This window comes from Ischnura elegans, chromosome 1 (assembly GCF_921293095.1).
Source record: "Ischnura elegans chromosome 1, ioIscEleg1.1, whole genome shotgun sequence".
In the NCBI taxonomy this organism is placed as follows: Eukaryota; Metazoa; Arthropoda; class Insecta; order Odonata; family Coenagrionidae; genus Ischnura; species Ischnura elegans.
In genome coordinates this window covers 53,031,866-53,056,376 of record NC_060246.1, presented here as the reverse complement: position 1 = coordinate 53,056,376, position 24,511 = coordinate 53,031,866, and the positions used below count along the sequence as shown (strand labels likewise).

The 24,511-nt window shown below is 34.4% G+C and overlaps 1 protein-coding gene across 6 annotated transcripts in view; it reads left to right on the top strand.

Annotated features, from left to right (window-relative positions):
• LOC124160620 overlaps positions 1-24,511 on the top strand; it is a 52,399-nt gene that overhangs the window by 15,567 nt on the left and 12,321 nt on the right. For 3 of the 6 annotated variants that reach the window (XM_046536538.1, XM_046536529.1, XM_046536520.1), the window contains exons 2-11: positions 2,702-2,764; positions 2,856-3,011; positions 3,361-3,555; positions 5,533-5,652; positions 6,704-6,754; positions 10,043-10,154; positions 15,563-15,686; positions 15,813-15,948; positions 19,848-19,901; positions 24,162-24,287. In XM_046536538.1, the coding sequence (XP_046392494.1) occupies positions 2,746-2,764; positions 2,856-3,011; positions 3,361-3,555; positions 5,533-5,652; positions 6,704-6,754; positions 10,043-10,154; positions 15,563-15,686; positions 15,813-15,948; positions 19,848-19,901; positions 24,162-24,287 (1,093 nt within the window). In that variant the 5' untranslated portion in view covers positions 2,702-2,745. The remainder of the gene's footprint in view (positions 1-2,701; positions 2,765-2,855; positions 3,012-3,360; positions 3,556-5,532; positions 5,653-6,703; positions 6,755-10,042; positions 10,155-15,562; positions 15,687-15,812; positions 15,949-19,847; positions 19,902-24,161; positions 24,288-24,511) is intronic. The other 3 variants (XM_046536546.1, XM_046536555.1, XM_046536562.1) reach the window with 3 other exon arrangements.

The window sequence follows — 24,511 nt, the reverse complement described above, 5'->3', positions numbered from 1 at the left end:
TTCTTGGGTTTTCAGGCGAATCACCCATTCAGCCGTAAAGAAGGTGTAATTATGTAGGATTTTTAGGTATTCAGGAGCGTATATTATTAATGACCACATTTTTGGACATAATGTGTTGGATAATCATCCATTTATGATATTCGTTCATTTGTAAATTCTGATGCTTCATGTCATCTTTAGTGTTACTTTGAGATAAGGCAATATCTCTTTTTGAGATAGGACAATGCCACTATCTGTATAAATTATGTCTTTGGAAAATCATTTTCTTTCTTCCTAATTCATTGGTGCTTAGAAAGTTTTTCTTTGGAATTAGATGTCAAACCGACATCAACATTAGATTTTAATGTTGTATTTTTCACTATTATATTTTTGTGGCCAGAATACAGGCTTACTATTTTTTGTCAAACATTTGTCACTGTGATGACTCAATATTTTCTGTGGAAATCCTGATGACTGACTAAAGTAGTAAAATTACAGTTCACTGTTATTTTATTTAACTATTAATTTAACTAAATATTTTTATAAATTGAAGTAACATTGATTTTTAAATGTTCCCCAGTGCTCCTCTCATTCAATCTAACTTTAAATTGCTTCATACCTTTCCTTGACTGCCTGTACCTTTCTTTTGTCAATGACTAGTTAAAGAGCATCACCTGGGGAGCAAGATGAATGTAGAAGACTCATCTTTCCCTTTATATTATACCCATTTATATAATTTAATGTTATCTTCCCCTAATCAATTCCTGGGTTTCCTCCTTCTTCATGCAAGTTATTCTATAATTACCAAACCAGCAATTATAAAGTGCTGCATGAAACAAGTGACTGTGCACAGTCACGTGCACAGGTTCAAAGTTAGATACACCAAAGGATGATGTTCACCATGAAAAAATATTTGACTTAGCTGGAATTTGAACCCAGACCTCCCAATTGCCGGTCATATGTGTTTACCAGTTACCCCATCAAGTCATTTCCTCGGAGTGAACTTGGGGATTTGGATATAGGTTTGAATCGCGGCTAAGTAAAATATTTTTTTCATGATGAACTTCATCCCTAGGTGTATTTAACTTTGCAACCGTACGAGTGACTGTGTTCAAAGTCACTTGTTTCATGCAGTTCTTTTAAAATTCATTGTCGCCGAATAGAGCAACAAGTAGGGGTTTTCACTCTGACTGTGGCTTAGTAAGCACAACCTTCACCATATGTGCCACATTGTGGACTTGTGATGTCAACACCTTGTTAGGTAAAACCTATCCTGAAGTTCGCCCTGAGAAAATGGCTTGGTGGTGTAATTGGCTAAAACGTTCGACCGGCAATGGGAGATCTGGGTTGGAATCCCAGCTAAATCAAACATTTTTTTCATGGCTAACTTCATTTATTTATTTAAGTAAATTTCACATACAGCCGTGACGCCAATTTACAGTGAAACTTTTTACAATGACATATATGAATCAGACACAATACAATAACAATATAAAAACAAACAAAGAATTAACCAGTAGGGAAGTATAACATTCAATTAGCAGACATATGGGTCAAAGCTTGTGCGGTGAATTTTTTGCGTGACAGGTAGAAAGGATCTATGGAAGGAGGGAGCGAATTTAGGAGGGAGGAGAAGCGATATAAAGGTGAGCGCTTGGTCAGGGAGATTCTGGGAATCGGTAGGTGGAGTAGGGAGAGCGAGCGGGTGGAACGAGTCGGTATTCTAAAATTCAACTGAGAGAGGCGTTCAGGGCAGTCAAAAGTCGAGTTCAATATGTTGTGTAGAAAGTTGAAGTCCATTTTAAGTCTGAGATTCTGCAGATTAGACAAGGAAAGAGAAGACAATACAGCATCAGAGGACATATTGCGTAAGTGAGGGATTCTATGCCTAACTATGTTGGAAAAGAAGTGGGGGATGCAATCAAGGGATTTTAGGTTAGTCGGGGCTGACATGGACCAAATTGGGGTGCAATACAAAACTATGGGAAGGACAATCGTTGAGAAATAGGAGTGGAGTGCAATGGGATCCTTAATTTCCGTGAAGCGGTATAGAAGGCCTAACAGAGACATGGCTTTATTTTTTACAGTCTGAATGTGGTCGGAGTAGTTTAGTTTGGGGTCGGTTATAACGCCCAAATCTTTCATCGTCATAACTCTGGTCAAGGGAGATGAATTTATGGTGTAGTTGAAAGTGATGGGTTGTGTTTTTAACGCAATAGTCATGATGCTGCATTTTTTAGGGTTGAGCTTTAATTTCCAAGTGTCACACCACAGGGAAGCTTTATTTAGGGCAATTTGGAGATTTCTGCAGTCAGAGGTGTTTTTTATCTCCTTGTAGATCTTGCAATCGTCCGCTTATAGAAGAGTATGTGTTTGGGAGGACAGAAGGTGGGACGGAAGATCATTAATATATAAATTGAAAAGATAAGGCCCTAGGACACTGCCCTGAGGAACTCCTGACGTCACAGGAGACCAAGAAGAAGATCCACCAGCGAGTAGTATTACACGCTGGGTTCTGTGGGAAAGAAAGAAATTTTGGTGTATTTTTAACAAAAAACATTTTGGTGTATTTAAATTATCAATTGATTATTAACTCTGCAATTATCTTTGATGTACCATTTCATGTTTTATCTTTGCCATTTTTCTTATGTGGTCAGTTGTGTACTTCTGACTCAAAATTGCATACACATTATGATTTCATATTACAAAATGTCTTTTGCAGGATCAGTTTAGCTCTGGGCACTTTTCGTATTGTAAATAGCCATCATGGAGGAGAACACTACAGGTATGTTACTGACTAAAACAGAATGACTAGGCTTCAAGCATGATGATTTATGTTTGTTTTGATTATTAATTACAATGTTATTTATCTTTAGAGCATGTTATTATGACACCAAAGAAAAAGACATCCCAAAAAACAACTCTAATGATACAGCGACAGAAGGTTCTGAAGCCAATAGGGGAAGATTCCAAGGTTCATATTGCAGGAGGTGATCATCAGGGTATAATTATAAATAAGGAAATGGCATCAGGTAAATATTACTACCATTAACATCATGATTCTGTTTATTATGTGACTATTACTGTATTTGAGTTTAATGATGATAGATTACTTATAGTACTTAAATGCCCCAATGTCAGTATTTCCTTTATGGAATACCTATTATATGACGTATATAAACCCACGAAATGTTGTATTTTTCATATGTTATTAGTTGCATCAATAACTCAAGGTGTAGCAATGTTACATATTCCCAAGACAAGTCCTACACTTTATCTAAAAAAATACCTGTCTCGGTAATGAATGTCATTCAAAGATAAGTTTTAAATTTATGAGATTACATATAAAATACTTAATAGACTTCTCGTAATTTTTTTCAGATGCTGACGACTCAGTTCCTGCACAAGTTTCATTGGAGTTTCGTGTGTTTCTCGTAAGTGCCCACACAGGCAAGCACACTCAGGAGAGTCGCCAGCTTCTCTTCTGGTTTCAACCAGATTCAAAAGAGAATGAAAATGCTGCTGTTGCTCAACAATTCTTTCGGGAACTAGTCAGTCCTCAAGAATTTCCAAGGGGTAAGTTCTACTGTTACTACTACTGTTCCATCCAATTCCCTTCAATCTTCAACCCATTTTTTCTCTTGCAATCTCTTGAGCCATCTATTGTTCAGGGAACTCGCAATGTTGTCTGTCAACCAGAACTGAATGCAAAAACTCTGTTGTGAAAGAAAATCAATATTAAGGATACATAATAGGATGATATTAAGGATATTAATTTTGGCAGAGTGCACATTAAAATGTGCTATTCCTCCTTTTTTTTTAGCCATTGTCAATCATTTAATTTTTTGTTGAGAATAAGAGTCAAGTTATATCATGTTTTGCATGCAATCCATGAATTTATATCATCAATAGGTACAAAGCTCTTAGTGCTCATGTCAATGCTATTGTTTTTGTAAGAAAATAATTTCTGTCTATTGTGCTTTTATGAAAGTTTTTTTTTGGCTGCTCTGAATCTTAAAATTAAACCATTTGGATGGGTTTCCTGTAAATAATTCTTCATTTATTTTTAAGTCAGTCATTATCATAAGTTTATCAATTACAATGAGTGAAGATGTAAGCATGTAATGAGAAAAATTTTCTGCACAAAATTGCCTACTACTCACATTCAGTCAAAGTTCTAGCATTAAAACTTCAGAATGGTTATGATGCAAAGGTGAAAAGTTGTGTAGCTATTATTGTCATTATTCTTGATGTAGCTATCAGCATTGGTTTTAGGATAGGCCGTCAACAGTGATAGTGCGAAGAGTAGGTACCAAAAAGCAGGTGCTTTTTCTCTTCTTCCTTCAAAGTGAAGCTTTTATAAATATAAAGTATAGGACTCTAGGTTTGTCAATGCTAAAATAAAATTTTAGTAATAACATGGAGTGTGTGGGTAGTGTCGGTAGAGAGACAGGTTCTTAGTGTTTCTTATATAGAGAGTTGATCTGGGCTTAATCTGTTGGAATTATAACATAATGTAAAGTAAAACTTACTAACAATTTTCCACAGACAATTGTACTCACATGACCAGTTTCACAATTTTTTTATTATTGTCAGGTCACCTTGGAAAATTGCTAGTAAGTTTTAATTTTATTCTTATGATTTTAATCTTCAATAATATAAGTAAACGGGGACCAGACACGATGATAACTTTTCAGAGTCACCTGCAACTCACAAATTATGCGAAAAATCCACAGAGAAAAAATCATTTGCCTTGACTGGGAATCAAACCTGGATCCCCCGATTTCCGGTCGAGTGCTTTAGCGAGTTAAGCTACCTAGGCGTCATTCTCCCCTGTGCAAATTGGAGGACTATACTGGAAAAATTGGTATGGACTGCTGAGCATATGATGCCACAAGCATGGGAAGGGAGAGTGATGCCTTGGAAGCTTAACTGGCTAAAGCACTCAACCAGAAATCGGGGGATCTGGGTTCGAATCCCTATCAAGGCAAATGATTTTTTGTCTGTGGATATTTCGCACAAATAATCTACAATAGTATTTCCTCTCTCAATTTCATATTATTTGCATTAATAGAGCTTAAAATTTTCTGGATCACATGTTCAACGTGTATGAAATGTGGAAGCACTTTTGGTGTGAAGATGTAAACGCTTGAGTTTAAAATCCTTCTTATGTTTATAACTTGAGCTGAAAAAGCCTAAGGAGTTGAAAAAAATGAAGCTCCAAAATTTGGGGGGAACATGCTAGTAGAAAAATTGGTAATCAGAATAAACTACATACTGTATTTTTATTGGTTTTTGGTGTGTGAAGGTGTTAATTACTAATAATATTATATTAGACATAAATAAAAGGGAATTGATCTCCCTTTCATTAAATGATGACTGATTGTGTAAGTATAACAATGATTCTTTGATCTACGTTTAAGAAAAATCTAAAAAAGATATTAGAAAAGAGCATCATGCAATGTAAGAATTATTCAAGCCATTTTATATGCAGCCAAAATTGTGAACATATCCCAGAAACTTTTAATATCCTGTAATTTTCTTTGTTTTCAGATTACGTTGGTTTTATCAAGAAAATAATGAAACTGATGCAGCACAAGTATAAGAGTATTAAAAAATTGGAGGTTGAACTGAATCAGCTGGATGAAACCCTGGATCCTCCCACAAGACCATGTAAGTATCTCTGCGAATTATTGTTTCGAGAATATGAGTACATAATTCATGAATACAAAATTACGAATTTTGTGTTGGAAGGATGTGCCCAATGTTTTAAAGTAAGCAATAATTGTAATGAAAAGATGTATTTTATTGAAGATGTATTCTTATCCTTTGTATGGTAAACATGCATAAAAATCATCCTTATTCAAATTTCTTATAAATTTTTATTGATATTTCATTGTTGATCAGAAGTTTGGTCATTGGCGCAAATAAGTCAGATTTGTATGTACTTCACAGCAGAATAATGTAATATTAATTTTTTCTGTTTTGAGAAAATGAAAAATTTTAAGTAGTACAAAGTCTTTATGCATAATTAAATTTTAATTGCAAGCTAAGTGTTAGGGTATGGAAGAGTTGAATATACATGTGCCTAAAACCAAATCACATGAGTTGAAATATTACAATGGGCCAATGAAAGTCAACCATTTGTAGAGTATCATTGTTGAATCTTCTAGAGCTTTCATCTTTACATTTTTTATTTTACTTCTTCCTTCATAAACTTTTCTTTAGATGTAGTACTAGATGTATGTAGATGTGATCGCTTTAATGTGGTATTCATTTCAACGTATTGTTTGTGAATTGCTGATGTCTTACCTCAATATAGAGTTCAATTATTCTCGAGTGAAGACATATTTATGAACGTACAAATATATAGTGACTTTGACATTTAATAGATAATGCTGACTATTGCAGCTTATTTCAATGAATTTTCCATAGAATTCTCTATTTCCTCCCTTGTCTATTTATAAATTTCATGTTTAAATCATGAAAAAATTTCTGAATAATCTTAAATTTTTCAAAATTTATTTGGTTTCAAAGAAATTGATTCAGTGATTACTAGTTAAAATGAAATAATGTGAACATAAGAGAAATTCTATGGTTTTTATATGGTGGATATAAGAAAACCTAAGTAATTTATGATAAACACTTTCGCTGGTGCATTCCTGCTATTGTCTTCTGTGTATTTGATGTTATTGGTGTAAGTGTTATGTGTCATTCTTCCCAGTGCGTCCTGGGGCTGTGCTGATCACTCTGGGCGACTGTTGCCGTGATTCAGGTTTGAATGAAAGGGAGAAATTCCCATTTTCATTCGTCTTTGGGCTCATGATGCTTACCAGCTCCCTGCAACCTTTGCGATCTGTATTATAAAACCATGTGATTTTCAGTATTTGTATAGGTTTCTACCTCTTTTCCTTATGCCTATCTCACCTTCCTCTCTCATTAACTGTCATAGGAAGCAGCTGTAGTCCGCTGCAGATACCCTTACAGTTTTGTTAGTAATAACATAAGGCTCTAAAAATATTGTCTAGAATTGGAAGCATAGCTTTTTAATTAATAGTGATTTGAAAATGTTTGATTTCTGTGTATTTTTGGGTTTATTACTTTTTTATTGTCAGCTGTGATGAGATTTGATCATGTATCTGGAATTACAAATAATGGCATTTGTATACAATTTTAGCATGTTGTGTGTGTATTTGGCATTTTAAGGGTTAAATCCATCCTTCAATGTACAGTATACTAATCATACTTACATTAATCATAGTTTGTGACCTAATGGAGAGTGCTGTCATTAACAGAATTAAACAGGAAAGCAGTTTGTGTAAATTTGATGGAATAGCAAATGCCAAGCCTCTACTGCCACTTAAGGGCCACTACTTTTAGTTGCTGCTGTTTTTCATTACTTAGTCATAGGATGATATTAATAGTGATTATTCTAAGAAAGATACATCAAAAATGAATTTTTCTTAAAAAATTAATGTGTCCCTGTATGAAATAGGTTTGAAGTGGCTTTTGTTGTTGAATAGATTTGAGTGAACGTAAATGGTTTGGTGTGTACAACGGCCTCAAAGAATTTCGTCTTGGAAAAAACATGGACGTATAGGGAATGATAACTGGATGCTCAATGCTATTATCATTGTTGGAAGTGAGTTGTACTTAGTCAAGTGAAAGATAAGTATTTTACTGGCTAAGACTAATGCCTAACCTGGGCATTGAATTTGTCTGTCCTCTTTTTACTTGAGAGAGGTCTCTGGATTTTTATGGAAAATCCAGCGCTCGCCTTCAAGAACTAGAGTGAAATTTCCAGATACATGGTCTTCTTTTGTTCTTCTGAATTTTTGTTTGGTTTTATGGAAAATTCCAGGCCTACCTTCAGGCATTAGTGCGTTTAAAAAAAATTTAATCCTTTCATATGCTTATTTTCATGTATTAATTATTAAGTTCTCTTAAGAATTTAATTATTATAGCCCACCACTCAATTGAATGCTAACCCCTTTTATGGATGAGGTGTGAAAATGGTTGGAATTATGTATTCATATTTGGTTATGAGGAATAGTTTTTGAATCATTCAAATTATGAACCATACAAATAGGAAGTAGTTTTTTAAATACATATTGTACTATCCTGGGAAATTAAAATACAACATCCATCGGGCAAGCTTCAGGACATTCTGGAACAGTTTGAAAAGCAAGTCTTTCTTGGCAGTTTGATTACTCGGAGTCAGGGAAAGACAGTTCCCTGAGATGGAATGGGAGAAATAACTCTGTTTTCATGTTCGTCGTTGAAGGTTGAATGGTGATACTCGATTGTTTCATTCTGCTATTATTGTGTGACTGCCTAAATTTTCATCACGATGTGTGGGAAACAGGCTCTGTAATTGAAGATGGCTCTTTTAAGCCTTAGGATGTATTAGAAGTGGCCAGATTTATAAATACCTCTTAGCAGGAGTTGTTAATATCCGTATAATATCCAAGACATCAGCGTTGAGGTTAAACCCTCAGCATGAAAACATTGTCCTTCCTGCCTTTTATTCTGGAGATTCCTCCCTTTTCCCAGTCCTAATTTCCTAGACGAGATAGGAAGACAGGTTCTTAACTTCCTGTGGGAAGTATGCTCATTTGCAGCACCAGTGAGTGATGAATTTTTATTGAGTGGGGCTGTACATAGATGGGAATAAGGAGGGCCATATTTTTTTGTTTTTTTTCCTTAATCAAAGAAGATTTATCTTTTTATTGTGCCACTTTTATTATTAGCCTAGATTGCCAGTCTCCATTAAAAGCTGTTTGGAGACTTTTCATTTTATGCTCTACCTTCAGTAAGAGTAGCTGTAGCCGTGTATCTGTGACAACATTTTTCTTGACTCTGGATGGGATACTGGGTTAGTGGGTGGTTCATATTCAAGAATAGATAAAGGATTTCTGAGGGTTGAGTATGTGATTTCCTTATGCTGTAACATGTTACTTTGATGACAAATTCTTCTTCTCAACTATATGCGTTATTAAGCTACATGTTACCTTAAATTGAATGTATTCGGATGATTTATGCCATGGATATTTCATACGTCTAATCTCTCACTGTTCGTGTCCTGAAAAGTGAAATAACCTTTGCATCCAAATACTACCTTCTACTATTGACTAATTGTGATGTTTGTTGATTTTCAACATGCTTTGTTCATACCGCTCCAGTTGTATGGTTTCTTGGGAGATCCCATTATGGCCATTTAAAATTATATGTTATTGTTTTCTTAAAAATAGATGGGATACGTGTGAGGGGGACTTAGGTTGCTACGTAAGAAAAGGGAGGTCTGAATTATGACTGCATGCTGTGGGGATTTCTATGTTTGAAAGTTGTTCAGGAACAGCATGTTGTACAATTGGAATCACTCATGGTGCACTAATTTGAAAATATGATTGTCCCATGCAGCTTGGCTATTGTTTACTTCTCACAAATTTTAGGAAACATGTTCATTGTTTCACTCCTCCTGAATTTGAAATTAGAGTTTGCATTTAACTTCTTACTGAAGTAAATTTTTGAATTCGAATCACAAATTTCTACTTTTCTAAAGGTGACTAATTGACTTCAAGAAAATTTATTTGGGATTATGCTTGTTAATGACTTTCCTAATGAAATAGACATTTAGAAAGCTGATGCATGTTATATTGCAAGTGCTGGAGTTTTTGATTTATTCAGCTAAACCTCTACTTTTTATGAGTTTTATTCCTCAATTTTCTCAATTTTTAAATATCTTTTTACTTGATTTAATGTTTCAACTACCTATTTTAGTTATAAATGCTAGTCCATATAGAATGTTGGAATGAACCAGTGACCTAGCACTGACTGATACACAAGCTAAATTATGAAAACATCACTTTTCATTATCCACTCTTCAGGTTATTAGGCCTACCTCATAGAAGTTTTTCTGCAGTGTTAATATGACATACTTAACATTAAAAGTAGTTTTTGTCTGGACTTATGGAATCATTTTTAATGGATAGTGTTTTAAGCATGGATATAATTGATATTTTTTGTAAATTTACATGATCAGACATAACTTCTTTTGTTACAGTGTCCACAGATGAAACTGCTTTGGGAAAAATTGTACCTCTTACTGAAGATAAAGTTCTAGAGATGATTGAATCTTCTTATCCTAATCCTATCACCGGAGGTGATATTGCAAGGTAATTATTCCCTTCCATTTTGATATAGTGGGTAGTTGAACAAAATTTTATCACACACTCGTCATCAGGCTGCTTTTCTAAATGGGGGTGGGGAGGGTAATTAATACAGTGTGTTTTAATTCCACGCCTCATTATAGCAAGGTTTGCTTTTCTGAATGAAATTGGGGAATTGCTAGTGTGTGCTATTTGGAAGCTCTGCCTCTTCCTGAATGATAAACTTTTGCATCCGATGAGTAGTTAGCTTTCCTAACAGTTGTAGGGGATCTTTCTTTCTGCGATGTAACATTCCTTCCCACGAATGTTATATGGCAATTAATCATTAACATTCCCAGCATTCTTATGTTGGCTCTTGCATGTAACGTGAATGTAGGCTTTATAAGTTTATAAAGCCTGCATTTACACATTTCTTAAAAAAAGGTCTTTCTGACAATGAAAAGTAAATATGAGTAATAAGCTGCTGAGGTTTCCCACTGGATTGAGTCTTCCATTAATGCAGATACTTTGAATATTTTGTAAAAGAATTCATTGAGACGTGTCCTTTCTCTTTGAGAATAGCTTTAACTGCTCTTATGGATGGTCTCTCGGTTATTCCTGAAAACTTGTGCTGAGAGGTATCTTGTTAGGGAGAAAAAGGCAGAGAAATGGTGGCTGGTAGGACAACACTAGCCCCAAGATTTTTTTTCATAAATTGTTCCATCTGCAGCCCTGAAAATGATGGGTGACTTGGTCACTGAAACATTGGCAACATTTTAGGGTAGAACCCAAACAAACTTCAGCAGTTAAATATGGCGGGGAAACACTATGTTTTTTAAGTAATATTCTTCCTTCATGCATAGGATATTAATGAAAATATAATGAATAGGAATAGGTTGGTTTGGTTCATTGGTTCTCAGTTCTCCTGGTTCTTGACATTTGAACTGGGACCCGAACTGATGCCAAAAAGAACCTGTCCAAAAAAATGGTGGAAGGCCTGATTGAACCTTCTTCACTCGTTAAAAGGGAGGGTCTGAAATATTGTGATATGACATAATTTTTGGAAGCAGGACTGGGAGCCAGTGCTAAAAGGAACCAGTACCAAAAAAAATTTCTCATGTTAAAAAAAAGCCTAAGTTTTCAAGAATCACCAAGAGACGATCCATAGGAAAAGTCAAAGTTATTCTCTATAAACCTCTTTGTTCCAAAAAAAGCCATGAAAGCAAGTGCAGATCCTGAATTTTATAAGAAAAACTATCTGATCACTGAAGAGAAAAGAGTCGTAGGAAACAAGCAAAAGCTTGGATTCATTAAAAAAAGTTATGCACATTAAATAGGGAAAATAAAATAGCCAGGGAAAATTTTTTGGAAAACACAATTTTTATTGATAATTGCAACCTGTTTTTTAATATATGAGGAAGAGGAGTGATAATATGGGAACAATACAAGTTTTAAAAAACGGAGAAGGAACCATAATCATAGATGACAAAGAGAAGGCCAATGCCCTCAGTAATTGGTACACTAGTGTTTTTTCATGGATGGAAACCAGAACAAACAATATTACTGATGTAACTCAAACAATAGGACTACAGGAAGACAATGGTTTGTTTATTTTGACACTGATTAAAACTTCATGCTCAGAAATTTTTTGCTACATTTGAGAAATGAGAAAAAATAAATCAGTGGAACCCGATGGAATTTCTATCAATTTATTGAAATTGGGTGGCTTGGCCGTTTCCAATTACGTATGCCATCTATTCAATGTTGCAATGAACAACAATGCCTTACTTAGTGCCTGGAAGAAGGCCACAGTAATAAATACCAATATTCAAAGGAGGAGATAAAGATTTGGTGGAAAATTATAGACTGGTAAACCTGACTTCCGTGGTATGCGATTCAATGCAATATTCCATAGCCACTCACCTGAAACCCAACTGATAGGATTTTGTGATGAAATTGCCAACTCTATAGATGCCGGAAAAGAATTAGACGAGGTAATAGTTGATCTTTCTAAGGCCTTTGATAAAGTTGACTACATTATGACTACATTATTTATAGGAAAATAGAAAATCAAATTGCTGGCCTTGATGGGGGCAGGGTAAAGTCCTCGCCTGCCAAACGGGAGGTCACGGGTTCAAGTCCTACCTGGATAAGTTACCCCTATCCATCGCATGGTTGTTTGTGTATGTTAAAACTGTTAACATGTTAATAACCCCGATATAAAAGTCCTTATAGAGCTCTTTTCGGTGGTATGGAAATAAATAAATAAATTGATCAGGAAGCTCTTCAGGATGATATAAACAATTTAATGAATTGGATATCGAGAAATGGGATGGAGATAAATTCAAATATGTTAACTGCAGTAACAGAAAAAAGTGTGGAAATAGAAATTATGAATTCTTGGGTAGTTTAATTCTAATATCGAACATGTTTAAATATTTAGGAGTCAATTTAACTAAAAATTTAATATGGGTTTAAACGTCGAACATATGGTCAAAAAATTGTTTAAAATATTGCACTGGGTAATGAGGAACATCAGAGGAAGCACCAGGCCCACTAAAGAAATGGTCTATACAACTCTAGTATGACCAGCCTTAGAGTACGCATCTCTTGTTTGGGACCTACATTATAAAGGAGAGGTGATGAACTAGAAGGTGCAGGGAAAAGCTGCCAGGTATGTGTTGGGAAAGCACTAGAAAACAGAGAGCGTTTTAGAAATGCTCAGACTTCTGGGGTGGGAGAGTTTACAGGAGAGGAGGAAAAGGTGCATGCTATGTGGTATGTTTTAAATACAGAATAAGTGGGGAAAAAGCATGGAAAGAGTTTGGGAAGGATGTTAAAAAACCCACTTTGTTGGAAAAAATGATCATCAGTTCAAGATAAAGTGCCGATCACAAAGGACAAGTGCAAAACAGTTCTCCTTCTTGAATAGTACCATGAGGGACAGGAATGACCTACCAACGAAAATATTTGAGCCCTTCCCAAAAAACTTACATATTCTTAAAAAGCAGTTAAAGAGGTAGGGAAAAAGGGTTTCATTATGATGTTTTTAATTTTTTCGCCTTGTATGTTCATGTTACCACCAGGCCAATGGCCTACTTTTACTTTACTTGGCACAGGCCACCTCGGCCCGTATCAAGCTGGGCTCCGATGTCCTAAACACCATTTTCCAAAGCCTTTGACTCTATCAATTATAGCCTTCTCCTCTGCAAACTAGGTGAATGATTTAATATTTCTGATAAGTTTCCTCAACAACCGATCTCAGGGTTATACTTTCTGGTTTCTCTTCTCCTTGGTCTCCTCTGACAGCAGAGGTTCCTTAGTCCTTACCTTTTTAATTATATATTGATATACTTGCCTCCCTTTTACCCTTATCCCTAGCTCAAACTCCCCTTTATGCCGATGATTTTAACTTTTCGAGGAAATTCAAAAATCTTCTGATTGCCATGACCTACGGGATGGAAACTTAAATTTTATCCAGATAAATGTAGTGTGATGTCTATTTCCCAAAAGAAGATCACACATCAATTTAAGTATGCTATTTTTAATCACTCTTTGAAACATGTGTCAACATCGAAGGACCTAGGCATTATCGCTGACATTAAATTAGATTTTTCCCTGCACATACAATCCATCAATTCTAAAGCAATGTCCCTCTTAGGCCTCCTGTGTTGTTTTACTGAAATTAATGACCCCCAAGCACTTTGAACTTTTTTTCTTCTATAATTCTTCCAATTTTTACCCATTCTTGGGCCATCTGGTCTCTCTCTTCACAAAGCAATCTCTCATCCCTGGACTGTGTCAGCAATTTATTTACTGAAGTAGTAAATACATACAGCGTTTATGCAACATGTCCACCAATCCTATTCTCTCCTCCCTCTTCATCCCTAATCTCACTGGCCATGGGCTCACAGCAGATTTTAAACTTACTATTTGTTAGATTCTCAACTCTACCAATGACTGCCCTGAATTGCTCTCTTTTATCAATTTTAAAGTTCCACCCTGCACCATCTGTTCTCATCCCCTAATCCAAATGCTCATTGTCAGACTTTCACTTACAATTCATTTTTCTTCCACATTGCTTCTCTGATGAACTCACTCCCTCCATGCACTTACCCCTTTGCATTTCGTTGAAATCCTTTGTAAGCTTTTCCGTATCTTATGTGTCACCTAATAAGTTTATTCCTACAGATTCTCATTGTCTTTTTTTTGCAAATTTAATTCTTGCTTCTGCTTGTTATATTGCTTATTTGTCCTTTAATTTTTGTTTTGTTACCTGGCCACTATAAAATGGCAACACTACTGGTTCTCTATCTTTAAAATAAAAAAATAAAAAAATCCAGAATAACCTGTTCACTCATTGAAAGTGTAGGACTTCAAAAAAAATTGTGAAATGATATAGTTCTTGGAACAGCTGCCAAAAAGATCTAGCACCAAAATAAATAGTGGGAAACCATGTTTGAACCCCATTCATGCATTGAAAGTAATGGTTTTGTTCTAAATCTCCTTACCCTTCATACCTCATGCCTGCCCTCTTGTTGTAAATGTATCAGTTTCCAACCATTATGATGGGTTAATTTCCTTCCGATGCTTGCAGCGATAGAAAAAGGAAACTTTTTCAAAGATGCAATTCTATTATCTTAGATGAGCATTCTATGCGGACATAAAACTCCTTTAATATTGAAAATTGAGTATTTGAGAGTTAAATTAAGGGCTGTAATTGAGAACCGAAGCCAGTGTCCAAACCTGGACCTCGAAAAAAGTGGAACTGACCCATCCCTAGTAAGAAACATACATTTAATGCTAAGAATGCATCTTGGTGGTTTAACTGATAGCATAGTGACCAAGTGACCAGTGAAAGTCGGGAGATCCAGGTTCAAATCTCGACAACGCTAAATGATTTGTTCATGGCAAATTCATCCTTGTTGTACATATATAACTTTGCACCCATGCATGACACTCTGCACAAAGTTCCTTGTTTCATTCAGTGCTTTGGTCCAACATCACTACTAAGAATGCGTCCTTAGTATTTTTGTTGTGAGGCTTATGAAATTGAAGTTACAGAATCCTTTGTATGAGTGAAAATTATTAAATGGCCTTTTATGATCATTGATTATGGTGCATAACTCCCAAGACTGGCAATCCTTACTTTCTCCATTCATTTTTACAAAACTCTACCAATTTTTAAATTCTCCATGAAAACTTTGCTTAATGGTGAAATTGGCAACATAGGTTTTCAAGCATGTGGTCGTAATCGTTATGAGTGGTGGAAGATGACAGCATTTCATGATCTGACATGTAACGGCTATCTTTAGTGTTGAAAAAGAGAAATTATATGGCTCATTCTTGGGCACTTTTCAATCCCATTTAAATGGCAATTCTAGGTTCAAATGCTTTCCTACTTGTAATACCTGCATTATTTTTTTTTTGAACAGGGAAAACTGTTGGGCTGAGGCTGATGTAGAGCCAATTCTTGCGGAACTGCTGTCCAAAGGTTTAATTAAGTCTTTAGATCATGGAGCATTCACGCGTGTGGTTAGAGATGATAGTGATGTTCAGGTAAGCTACTGATTGGGGTTGCTTTTATGGGATGATGTCTTATTACATGTGTTTGATTTTCCATAATTTCACCGGTCTTTTTGGTGTTTGTGTTTTTTTATCATTTTTCAATAATTAAATTTATAGATAGTGAAACAAATGCCCACCATTGCAAGCTCAAAACAACCCACGATTGCCATTGTTACTGCGCAGTATTGTGAAAAACTTGCTGTGGACGCTATGATTGAAAACAAGGAAACTTTTGTGAGGTATACGACTGTTGGTAAGTGTCTATTTTCATTTATGAAGAATTTTGTACTATGGTGTACATATATATGTATATGGTAACTAGCTAACTGGGTGATAAGATTAAAAAAAGAAATGATTCTTATTCTGTTAGGACATGTTGATCATTTATGAGCTTTTTTCATGTCTACCTTGACCACTGAGTGGTTAAGTTGCGGAGGTATAAATGGCCATATTTTTGTAGAGAAATTTGTTTTAATAGACCAGTTTGGACCATCTACGTAATCATTTTATACTTTAAGCATATATCTAGTTTAACATGTTCTGTTGTTATTTATTGTTGGTTGGAGAAGAGGTTGGTCTAAAACTTGGATTTCCCTGCCAACCGTTGTTCAAGGTAAACAGAGCAAGAGTTTGTGAGTATTCATATAAGAAATTTTTAACCAGCCAACCAAGGTTTGAACTGCTATGCAATTGTAATCTACGATAGTTATGGTTTTGAACTTAAAACCAAGGTCTGTAAATTTACATTTTATTCTTGGAATCTTACCAAGTTTCTTTCCAAGTCCCCTAGGTTAAGTTGAAATCACTTGTTTAATGTTTTATTTTGTTACATAATGTATCAATATGCATTTTTAGTACTCATCAAGGGGCTCATACTGCTCAAGGAGTTCAACCATCATGTCGATCTCATTTTTATTTTTAGTAAATTTTTGTATAATTGCATAGAATTTAAACATTGATCTGTACATGCCTTCACAAAATTTCAGCTTTTGTTTAGGCCACCTGAAAAGTATATTTTGATTGAGGTTTTATTTATATAAACTTATCACAACTTACTACTCTTGACAATCATTTTACCCAGTCACACTAAAATATTTATCACAATGGGAGAGTGCTGAACCCTTGTTGAAATAGCTTTAATGTGATTGCTGATGCGTCATCTATTGAAATTTCTTTGCTGCTTTCTCTAGATTATTGCTTCTTCTACATTAATATTGGTAGCAGGTATGAAGTTTAAGGTATGTATATTTCTGTCGTCACAAACCATCTAAGAGTGTTGCTGTAATTTGATGCAAATCTCCATGTATGTTTGATTTTCTATTACTTTTGCTCACATTACGATCTTACAGCTGGTTTAGTTTGGGAATACTTGATGAAAGTTAGTGTTTTCCAGTAATAATTCTTATGCATTATGTGATGGATGGGCTAGTTTCAGCATTCTTCGGTTTCAGTTCTATCTTTGAAACTTAGGTTAGCAAATTTTTAAAGATTTATGCTCTTGCCTTTGGGGCCAAATAAAATTTTACTACTTCCCTAACAATTATTTAAAAGACAAAAATTGGGACTGGTTTAAGTTTTCCTTCTATATTATTCTATTTATTCCCGCCATTCATTTTTCATGCCACTAGTGGCTTAAAAATGTAGTACATACATATTAATTTATTTAATAACGATGAATAATATGTAGCTATAGTTAGACAATGTATGCAATGGTATTAATATTTTTTCCTGGATTGAAAAAATTGCTTTTGACCTCTTCTACACATGCCTTCACTGCATTGTATAGTCCCAGTTTCCTATGAAAGGGATGCCACACATCCATTATCATCGGTATAACTTATATTATTATTGAAACAGAAAGTTTAATAATGTCTCCTATGAGATATATCCGTTGCTCAATGAATATGTTTTAAGTATGATATTCTGTTTTATACCTCCTGCTTATGAGTGGCTTTTACTTTGACATGGCTTTACTTTAAGTACTTCGCCTTTGCTAATTCCTATTCTTTAGTCATCCAGTAAAATAACCAAACGTAAATCATCTTCCCCCTTGAGGATATTTGTTGTTAACTTCCACCTGTATCCATTAACAAGCCATGAGAAATTGGATATTTATATTTATCATTGCTCATAAATTTTCATTATAATGCAAATTATTAAGGGTAACACTAATAATTTTGCTGTAGTTATCCTCTGTAAACCTTTGGGAGAGGTAAAATTACATACATGTTTTATAATCTTAATTGCTGTCTAGGTATGTATGTATTGCATCCATTGCATCCATTTGTTTTCAAGATTTGTTACCTCATTTTCTGTGAACCCCTTAGCAGTCATGACCCATAGTGTAATGGCAACTTTCGTGTAATGTCTAGTAATGATAATACGTCATCACATCAAACTTTGTTTCTCTTTTATTGGGACAGATATGTCATGATTAAGGGCCTCTAGTTGCTAGGGACAGAATTTTCTCCAGAGAAATTGTTAGCAAAAATTATGGTAACATTACTTTATTGGAAGAATTGCAAGAATTTCATGCCTTTGTATGGGTAGAACATGGGAAAGTCATTGAACATTTCTCATTCTTACAATTTTACTTTTTATATGCTAAAATTAAAAATTATTTCTTACTAGGCTGCTGCATGTAACAAAATTTCTAGGTAGGTTGAGTTAAACTGTGTTTATTCTTAATTCAGTAATTATTTTCATCAAGCCAGTTCTAATGTCATTACTTAAAAGTAAAAACAAATGATGGAAAGTAATTGAATTGTTTTGCAGTTCTTCTTATTTTAACTTCTAAGGGAACAGGTGAAGTTGATAAACTGAAGAAACAATATACCCACCTATAGTTGTCATGCTTTTGTACACAAGATCATTGCCATAATATTTCTTTTCAAGCAGTTGAAGTAAATTTAAGACTCAGTGGTGACAGAACTGAGGCGTAGTGAATTTTTCTAAGCTTTTAAGAAGCCAGACATACCAATTTTCTTTGAAAATGTGATAAAATCTTTATTGCTATTATAGGATTGGTGACTGCTAACATTAGTTTAGAAATTGAGTGCTCAATCCTTACTCCAAATTTAGACATGAGGCCAAAATTAACTATTTTCTTAATATGTAGCTGTTCTGTGAATTTTTTAATATGGCTCTTTTCTGTTAGTCTGAACTGTGGCTTTGAATGCAGTCTCTAAAGGAAGAGATGCAATACACACTTACCTCACACTTTCAGCCTTCTGATGCTGCTGTAAAGCGAAACCGGTAGTACCAATAAATTTAAAATTGTGGAAATTGCTCCTGCTTTTTAATTTTCATTCAGCCTTCTGATTTGTATTTATGAAGGAAGTGGGCAGAAAAGGGATGTACAGGACGTGAACTACCTTACACTAAAATTTTAAATAGTTATTGGGAAAATTTAGGCATACTAGAAAAGTTTGTATTCCATTTCTGGCACCACTTTGTAACTGATTATGTATTCACTCATTTACACCCCAAATATTCAAGTAATGATGCAAAGTAGGTATACATGACTCACATGTAGTTGTGCAAAGGTTGCAACCTCTCACGTAATATACATTTTCAAATTTTTTAACACAAATTCTCTGATGTTAAAGTTATTTCATCCCTCATTCAATGTAATTACTTAATTTTGGTTTAATTCATTTGCACAAATACCACATTTTTCATTTTAACTGTAAGAGTGTCAATCAGATTTAATGTTAAAATTGACAGGATATTATGTTGTAGACTGTCCATTTATTTGCATTTATATTGTAAAATTTTAATCCAAAATAATGGTAAACAAGGTCATGTGATGGCAAGGAATACCTTTACATTTGATGTATTTGCATGTCTTGGTTAATATTCTCATTTCAAATAATCTAGGTTTGGCTCCCTGGGTGTTTTCATATACTATCTGATTGTTCATGGGTAAATTCTTTCAGTACCGAATGCATGTGTTGAACAATTGGTAGTGCTTATGGTTGTGCATTGCTGTTTGGCATGTTTGAGTTTTTGGTCATGTAATTTCAGAAATATTTTTCTGACGATTCTAGTGCCTGTGTATTAAAAAAAGTAATGGGAATGCGTGAAGTTAATGGTGAAATAATGCAAGTGAAAAATTTTAAGATATCTGCCTTGAAAATTTTTAACCACCAGGTCCATCTGTGACCACAAGGACATCAGGAATTCGTTATAGGCCAACGAGATTTGGTAAGGTACTTGCTTGCAATCGAAATGTGGCCTTGGGATATGTCTTCCCAGTAGTGTAGTTTTGATTGCTCTGCTTTATTAGGTGCACACCATCAATTTCAATTTTTTCTGCTATTAAGCAATGTGTTTTTTTTTCATTTTTTGCTTGCAATTGTGTTTGTTGTGGTTGCTTGCTTATTACAATTGCACGATTTATTAATCAATTTTTGTTTTTGGAGATAACATTGAATTTTGGATCTTGTGTGTCCTGTGATTGTGTATGCTTTCTGTAATTGTTTTTTTTACCTCAGACCAATTTGGATCGAAATTGGCAAGGTGGACATAAGCATCTGGAAGCTGAACTTGGTATATTTAAGTTTCGATAAATATTTTTGGCCAATTGATGTTGTGAAAATAAATTATTCATGCTTGATAGATTCAGGTATTACGTTTTCAATAATTAGTTTATATTCTTCACTAAAACATCTCGTTGAAATTTAATTAGACTGATTACGTGGATATATACCACATTGAATTATCTTCTCGAAGGTTTCAATGAGTATGATCACCTTAATTTTGAAGGGTATATTTTAGTAAGAGATTTTTTTACACATTTGATTCCAAAAATACATTTCAATATTTCATAGGATTACCATTGGAATTATTCTTCTATTACATTATCACCTCTTTCCCTACTTTTTTTTCATCCAAATTTTTCATTTTTTTTTCACTTCTCCAAATCTTTTACTCGTTCTTTCCATTATTCATTGAAATAACTCTGGATAGCCAGTGGCATATCTTAACGAGTAACCCAAAAGTGCCCAAATTGTGTGAATATTCCATAAAGAAAAAGTTATTTGCTTTGACCAGGATTCAAATTCTGATCTCTGGAAGTTGTACCAGGTACATCAGTATGTATGCTATCTAGGCATCCTCCTTTGTGGAGTTTTGTTGGCTTCTATGGTAAGGTGGTATAAGCTCGTGAGAATAGCAGTTTGAATTGTTATACATTTTATGTATTGTACACCACTAGCTGACACAACAAAAAACTCGAGGGGGGATGCAAAAGATATAAAGACATCTTGAGCTACCTTTTTATTTAAACTGACTATACACACATACAAGGCAATGCCATATTATGATATTATGAAATGTACATAGTTACAATTGTGTGTTTCTGTAATGTTAGGATGCAGATGGCCCCGCAAGAGGGGGGTGTGCCCCCCGTGCTATCCCTCCGACACTGGTACACCACTGACTAGTTGGCAGTTTTTTCCATGAATTCCTATCATTCTGAGCTCTGGGTTTAGCTCGGGTTGCGGCACTATGAGCACAAACATGCTACCTTGTGGCATTGTATGTCTGGCAGCATTTACCACCTAGTCCTCTAAATCCAGCAAAAGTTACACAGATGAAGAAGATGCAATGATAGCTTAAGTCATAGAGGCCATGGCACAAATTTGAATGATCCAGGTGTGAGGAGGCTAATGATTTTTCCTCTTGGGGTTTCTGCTCAATCTTGCCTGTAAAGTTTATTTTATGTAACTAATTCAATTTCATTTTCTAGTGTATGGTTTTCCATGCCTGGAAAATTGAGTTTCTGGTATAGCCTATTTGCTACTGTGTGTTTACAATATATTTTATGGTGAAAAACATGATACATTATTTATCTGTGCGTATAAAATTATGTTTAAATTTTAAACTGGGATAAATGTTCAAAATTTATGGTAAAATTTTCATGTAAATGAACATCATGTGCATCTCATTGGTCATTTCACTGAAGCTCAACAGTGACAGTTTTTGAGTCCCTTGGGAAAGTCCCTGGGTAACTGAGGGTGATGGGTGATGGTGACTACCTTGTTGTATGCTTTCATGACTTGTAAAACTACTTGTACTTTCGTGAGGTAGAGACCTGAGGTTGCTACATTCAAAATGTTAGTTAGTGTTGGTGGTCTACTTAAATTTTGGTGGTCCAAGTTTGAATCCTGATATATAGTAGTGAAAACTACATGGTGTACAATGGTGGCATATTTTTAAATTCATTGATTTGTGTGAATTCAGCCCATTAGATGAATTTTGTAAACTCTGTCGCGCATGTATAATCACATGCATACTTTGAATTTATCATAGATTCTGGCTTACTACACGTTACTTAGTCCTTAGGATAGTTAAGGCATCTGGAGCTGTGGATATAGTATTATACGCATCTTAGGTATCATCCCAATACTAGCCTTCAGCATATCACGCTGTATTTCATCATCTGTTTATTGTCATCCTAGTCATGAGTTTGAATAAGTTGGTGATCCTCCCTTAATATATTCTATGTTTTAATTTCTACAATGTTATGAAACTTTGTTATTGGAGGAATTGATTTCCAGCTGTCATACTTGCAATATGTTTCTATAGATTCATACTGAGTGTAAAATGAATGTTTTTTATAGCTCTTTTAAAAGTTAGAGCTTATCATGTCATCATATAGTTAATAATATTATGGGGATCCATTTACAATTTGTGATGTCCTGTGATGAAAAATGCATTCTTTGCTACTGGAGCTATTATGTCTCTTCATGTTTCTATTATTCTATCCTTCTTCTTTTCTTGAAATGCTCATTTATTTCTAGACATGTTTAAAAATACACCTTGCTACTTATTGTCACCTACACAGTGGTGCAGGTGGTCATAGCACCTGTTTGCACTCTTTGTTCACTATGAATGTTTCATAATTTTACATTTAATTTCACTATTTGCCATTCTTGTTGACTTGAAATAACCATGGTAGTCTTCTGATCCCCTCAAGTTTCCTTTTGTAATTGTTTGGGTAAGGGAATTTTCAAATTGAACGCCGGATAAGGTCAGTGTTATTTTGTGATTTTTAAGGGTAATTTTTACAAAATCCGGGAAAAAATCTCAAACTTTGGTGATCTAGAGGGAAAAGTCATTTCTTAGTACCATTGTAAGTTTACTTCTTGTAACAAGGCTATGCTGAATTAAGTAAGGGATTGTATTTAGCTGTTAACTTATGCCTGTGAATGCCTCTGTTCATATGGAAAACTGCTAATGAAGTCATGAATTTCAAAACTGCACAAGTGCAATTGATTGGAATGTTCAGTTCAATGCATATATCTGTTGCTACTATATTTTCCACGAGTAAAGATTATTTATACAAAATATATATTCATTGAGAAAAGTTGAAGTGGCATGTGTGTTATTCTTGATGATGTGTAGAAAACAAGTTTGTCTCAAAACTCTGCAGAACAGACTTCCAGTTTTTTTATTTTACAAATTATGGCTTCAAATATGCTTGCTAAGGCTGCCAAGTCAAAATTCTTCTCAAAATTTAGTTTCAATAGTATCCTATATGCTATGATAGCTATGTCAAAATATTCAAATATCTTGAATTCTCTTTAGGGTTTCATTTTTCCGTAGTGATCAGAAGCATAATTAGAATTCGATAAATTACTGAGTTATTTATTCTTCACTAAAGTACTTGGGAGTTCCTATGTCTCCTTTTTCAAGTGAAAATAGTTAGTAATAAACCATGGTTATTCAATGCCATCACTAAATTTTATGGAGTCTTTACCTCTTGTTTCTATGTTAATTCAATGTCTATATATGCAATTTGGATTTTCTTATGTACCTCCAACCTGGGATGTTGACGTCTGCTTTCATTCTGTCCATTGACTAAATGAAGTCCAATCCATTGACTTAATTGTGCTTTTTGTCCTCACGTTTGCTTTATAATTTTTTTCACTATTTTTTTACTTTTAATTTTTGATACCACCTTCTATGGCATTAAAACAAATGTTTGCCTCTCATGCAAAGTATGCAAGGCTAAGTAAACTCATTTAAAAATATTTAGTACTTCATTCTGTGCAACATTTTAGTGCCACAAATTTTAGAGCATTGATCACATTTTTTGCTTTCTGATGAATTTTTTCTGTTGCAATGTCATATTGGCATTTAAGTATTTCAAAGTATGTACCTACATACATACTGTATGAGAAGTTTTTGGCATCAGACTAAATCTTAATGTGTATTGAAAGACTAAAAGTAGATAGTATGTAATATCATGTGAAGTACTGGTGCTATTTAGTGAGGATTACTTTTGATTTTTCAATTTACCTTACAGAAGTAGGTTTTTATGATGGAAATGCCTTTGATGTAGATTGTGGAACTCAATTTTGATGTATCATTGAAATAACTGCCTTGAATTAATTATTTTAAGTAGCTATTTTTGTGCATCTACTGCTGACGACTTACTGTGATTGTTTTATCCTTCAGGTGAATCCAATGTGTACACATTAGGGAACATAGGTGCTCATAGAATTGTGTGCACAAAATTACCAACAGTGGGGCATACAAGGGAAGCAATGACTGCTGCTGGCAACACAACTACAAGGTTATTGGGTAAGTTCACTTATAATGAAATATGAGATATGGTAATAAATAATTCAATTGCTTATGTTTAGTTTTTATTCAGAAATTATGATTCAAAGCCATCAACTATATGTATATTTTATACATCACACCTATGATCTTTTGGAAGGAACCCACTTTCAGCTAATTGAATGCAAAATTTTAAGAAAATTGCAGTTTCATGTTTAGGATGATAAGTACATAATTTAATGGAA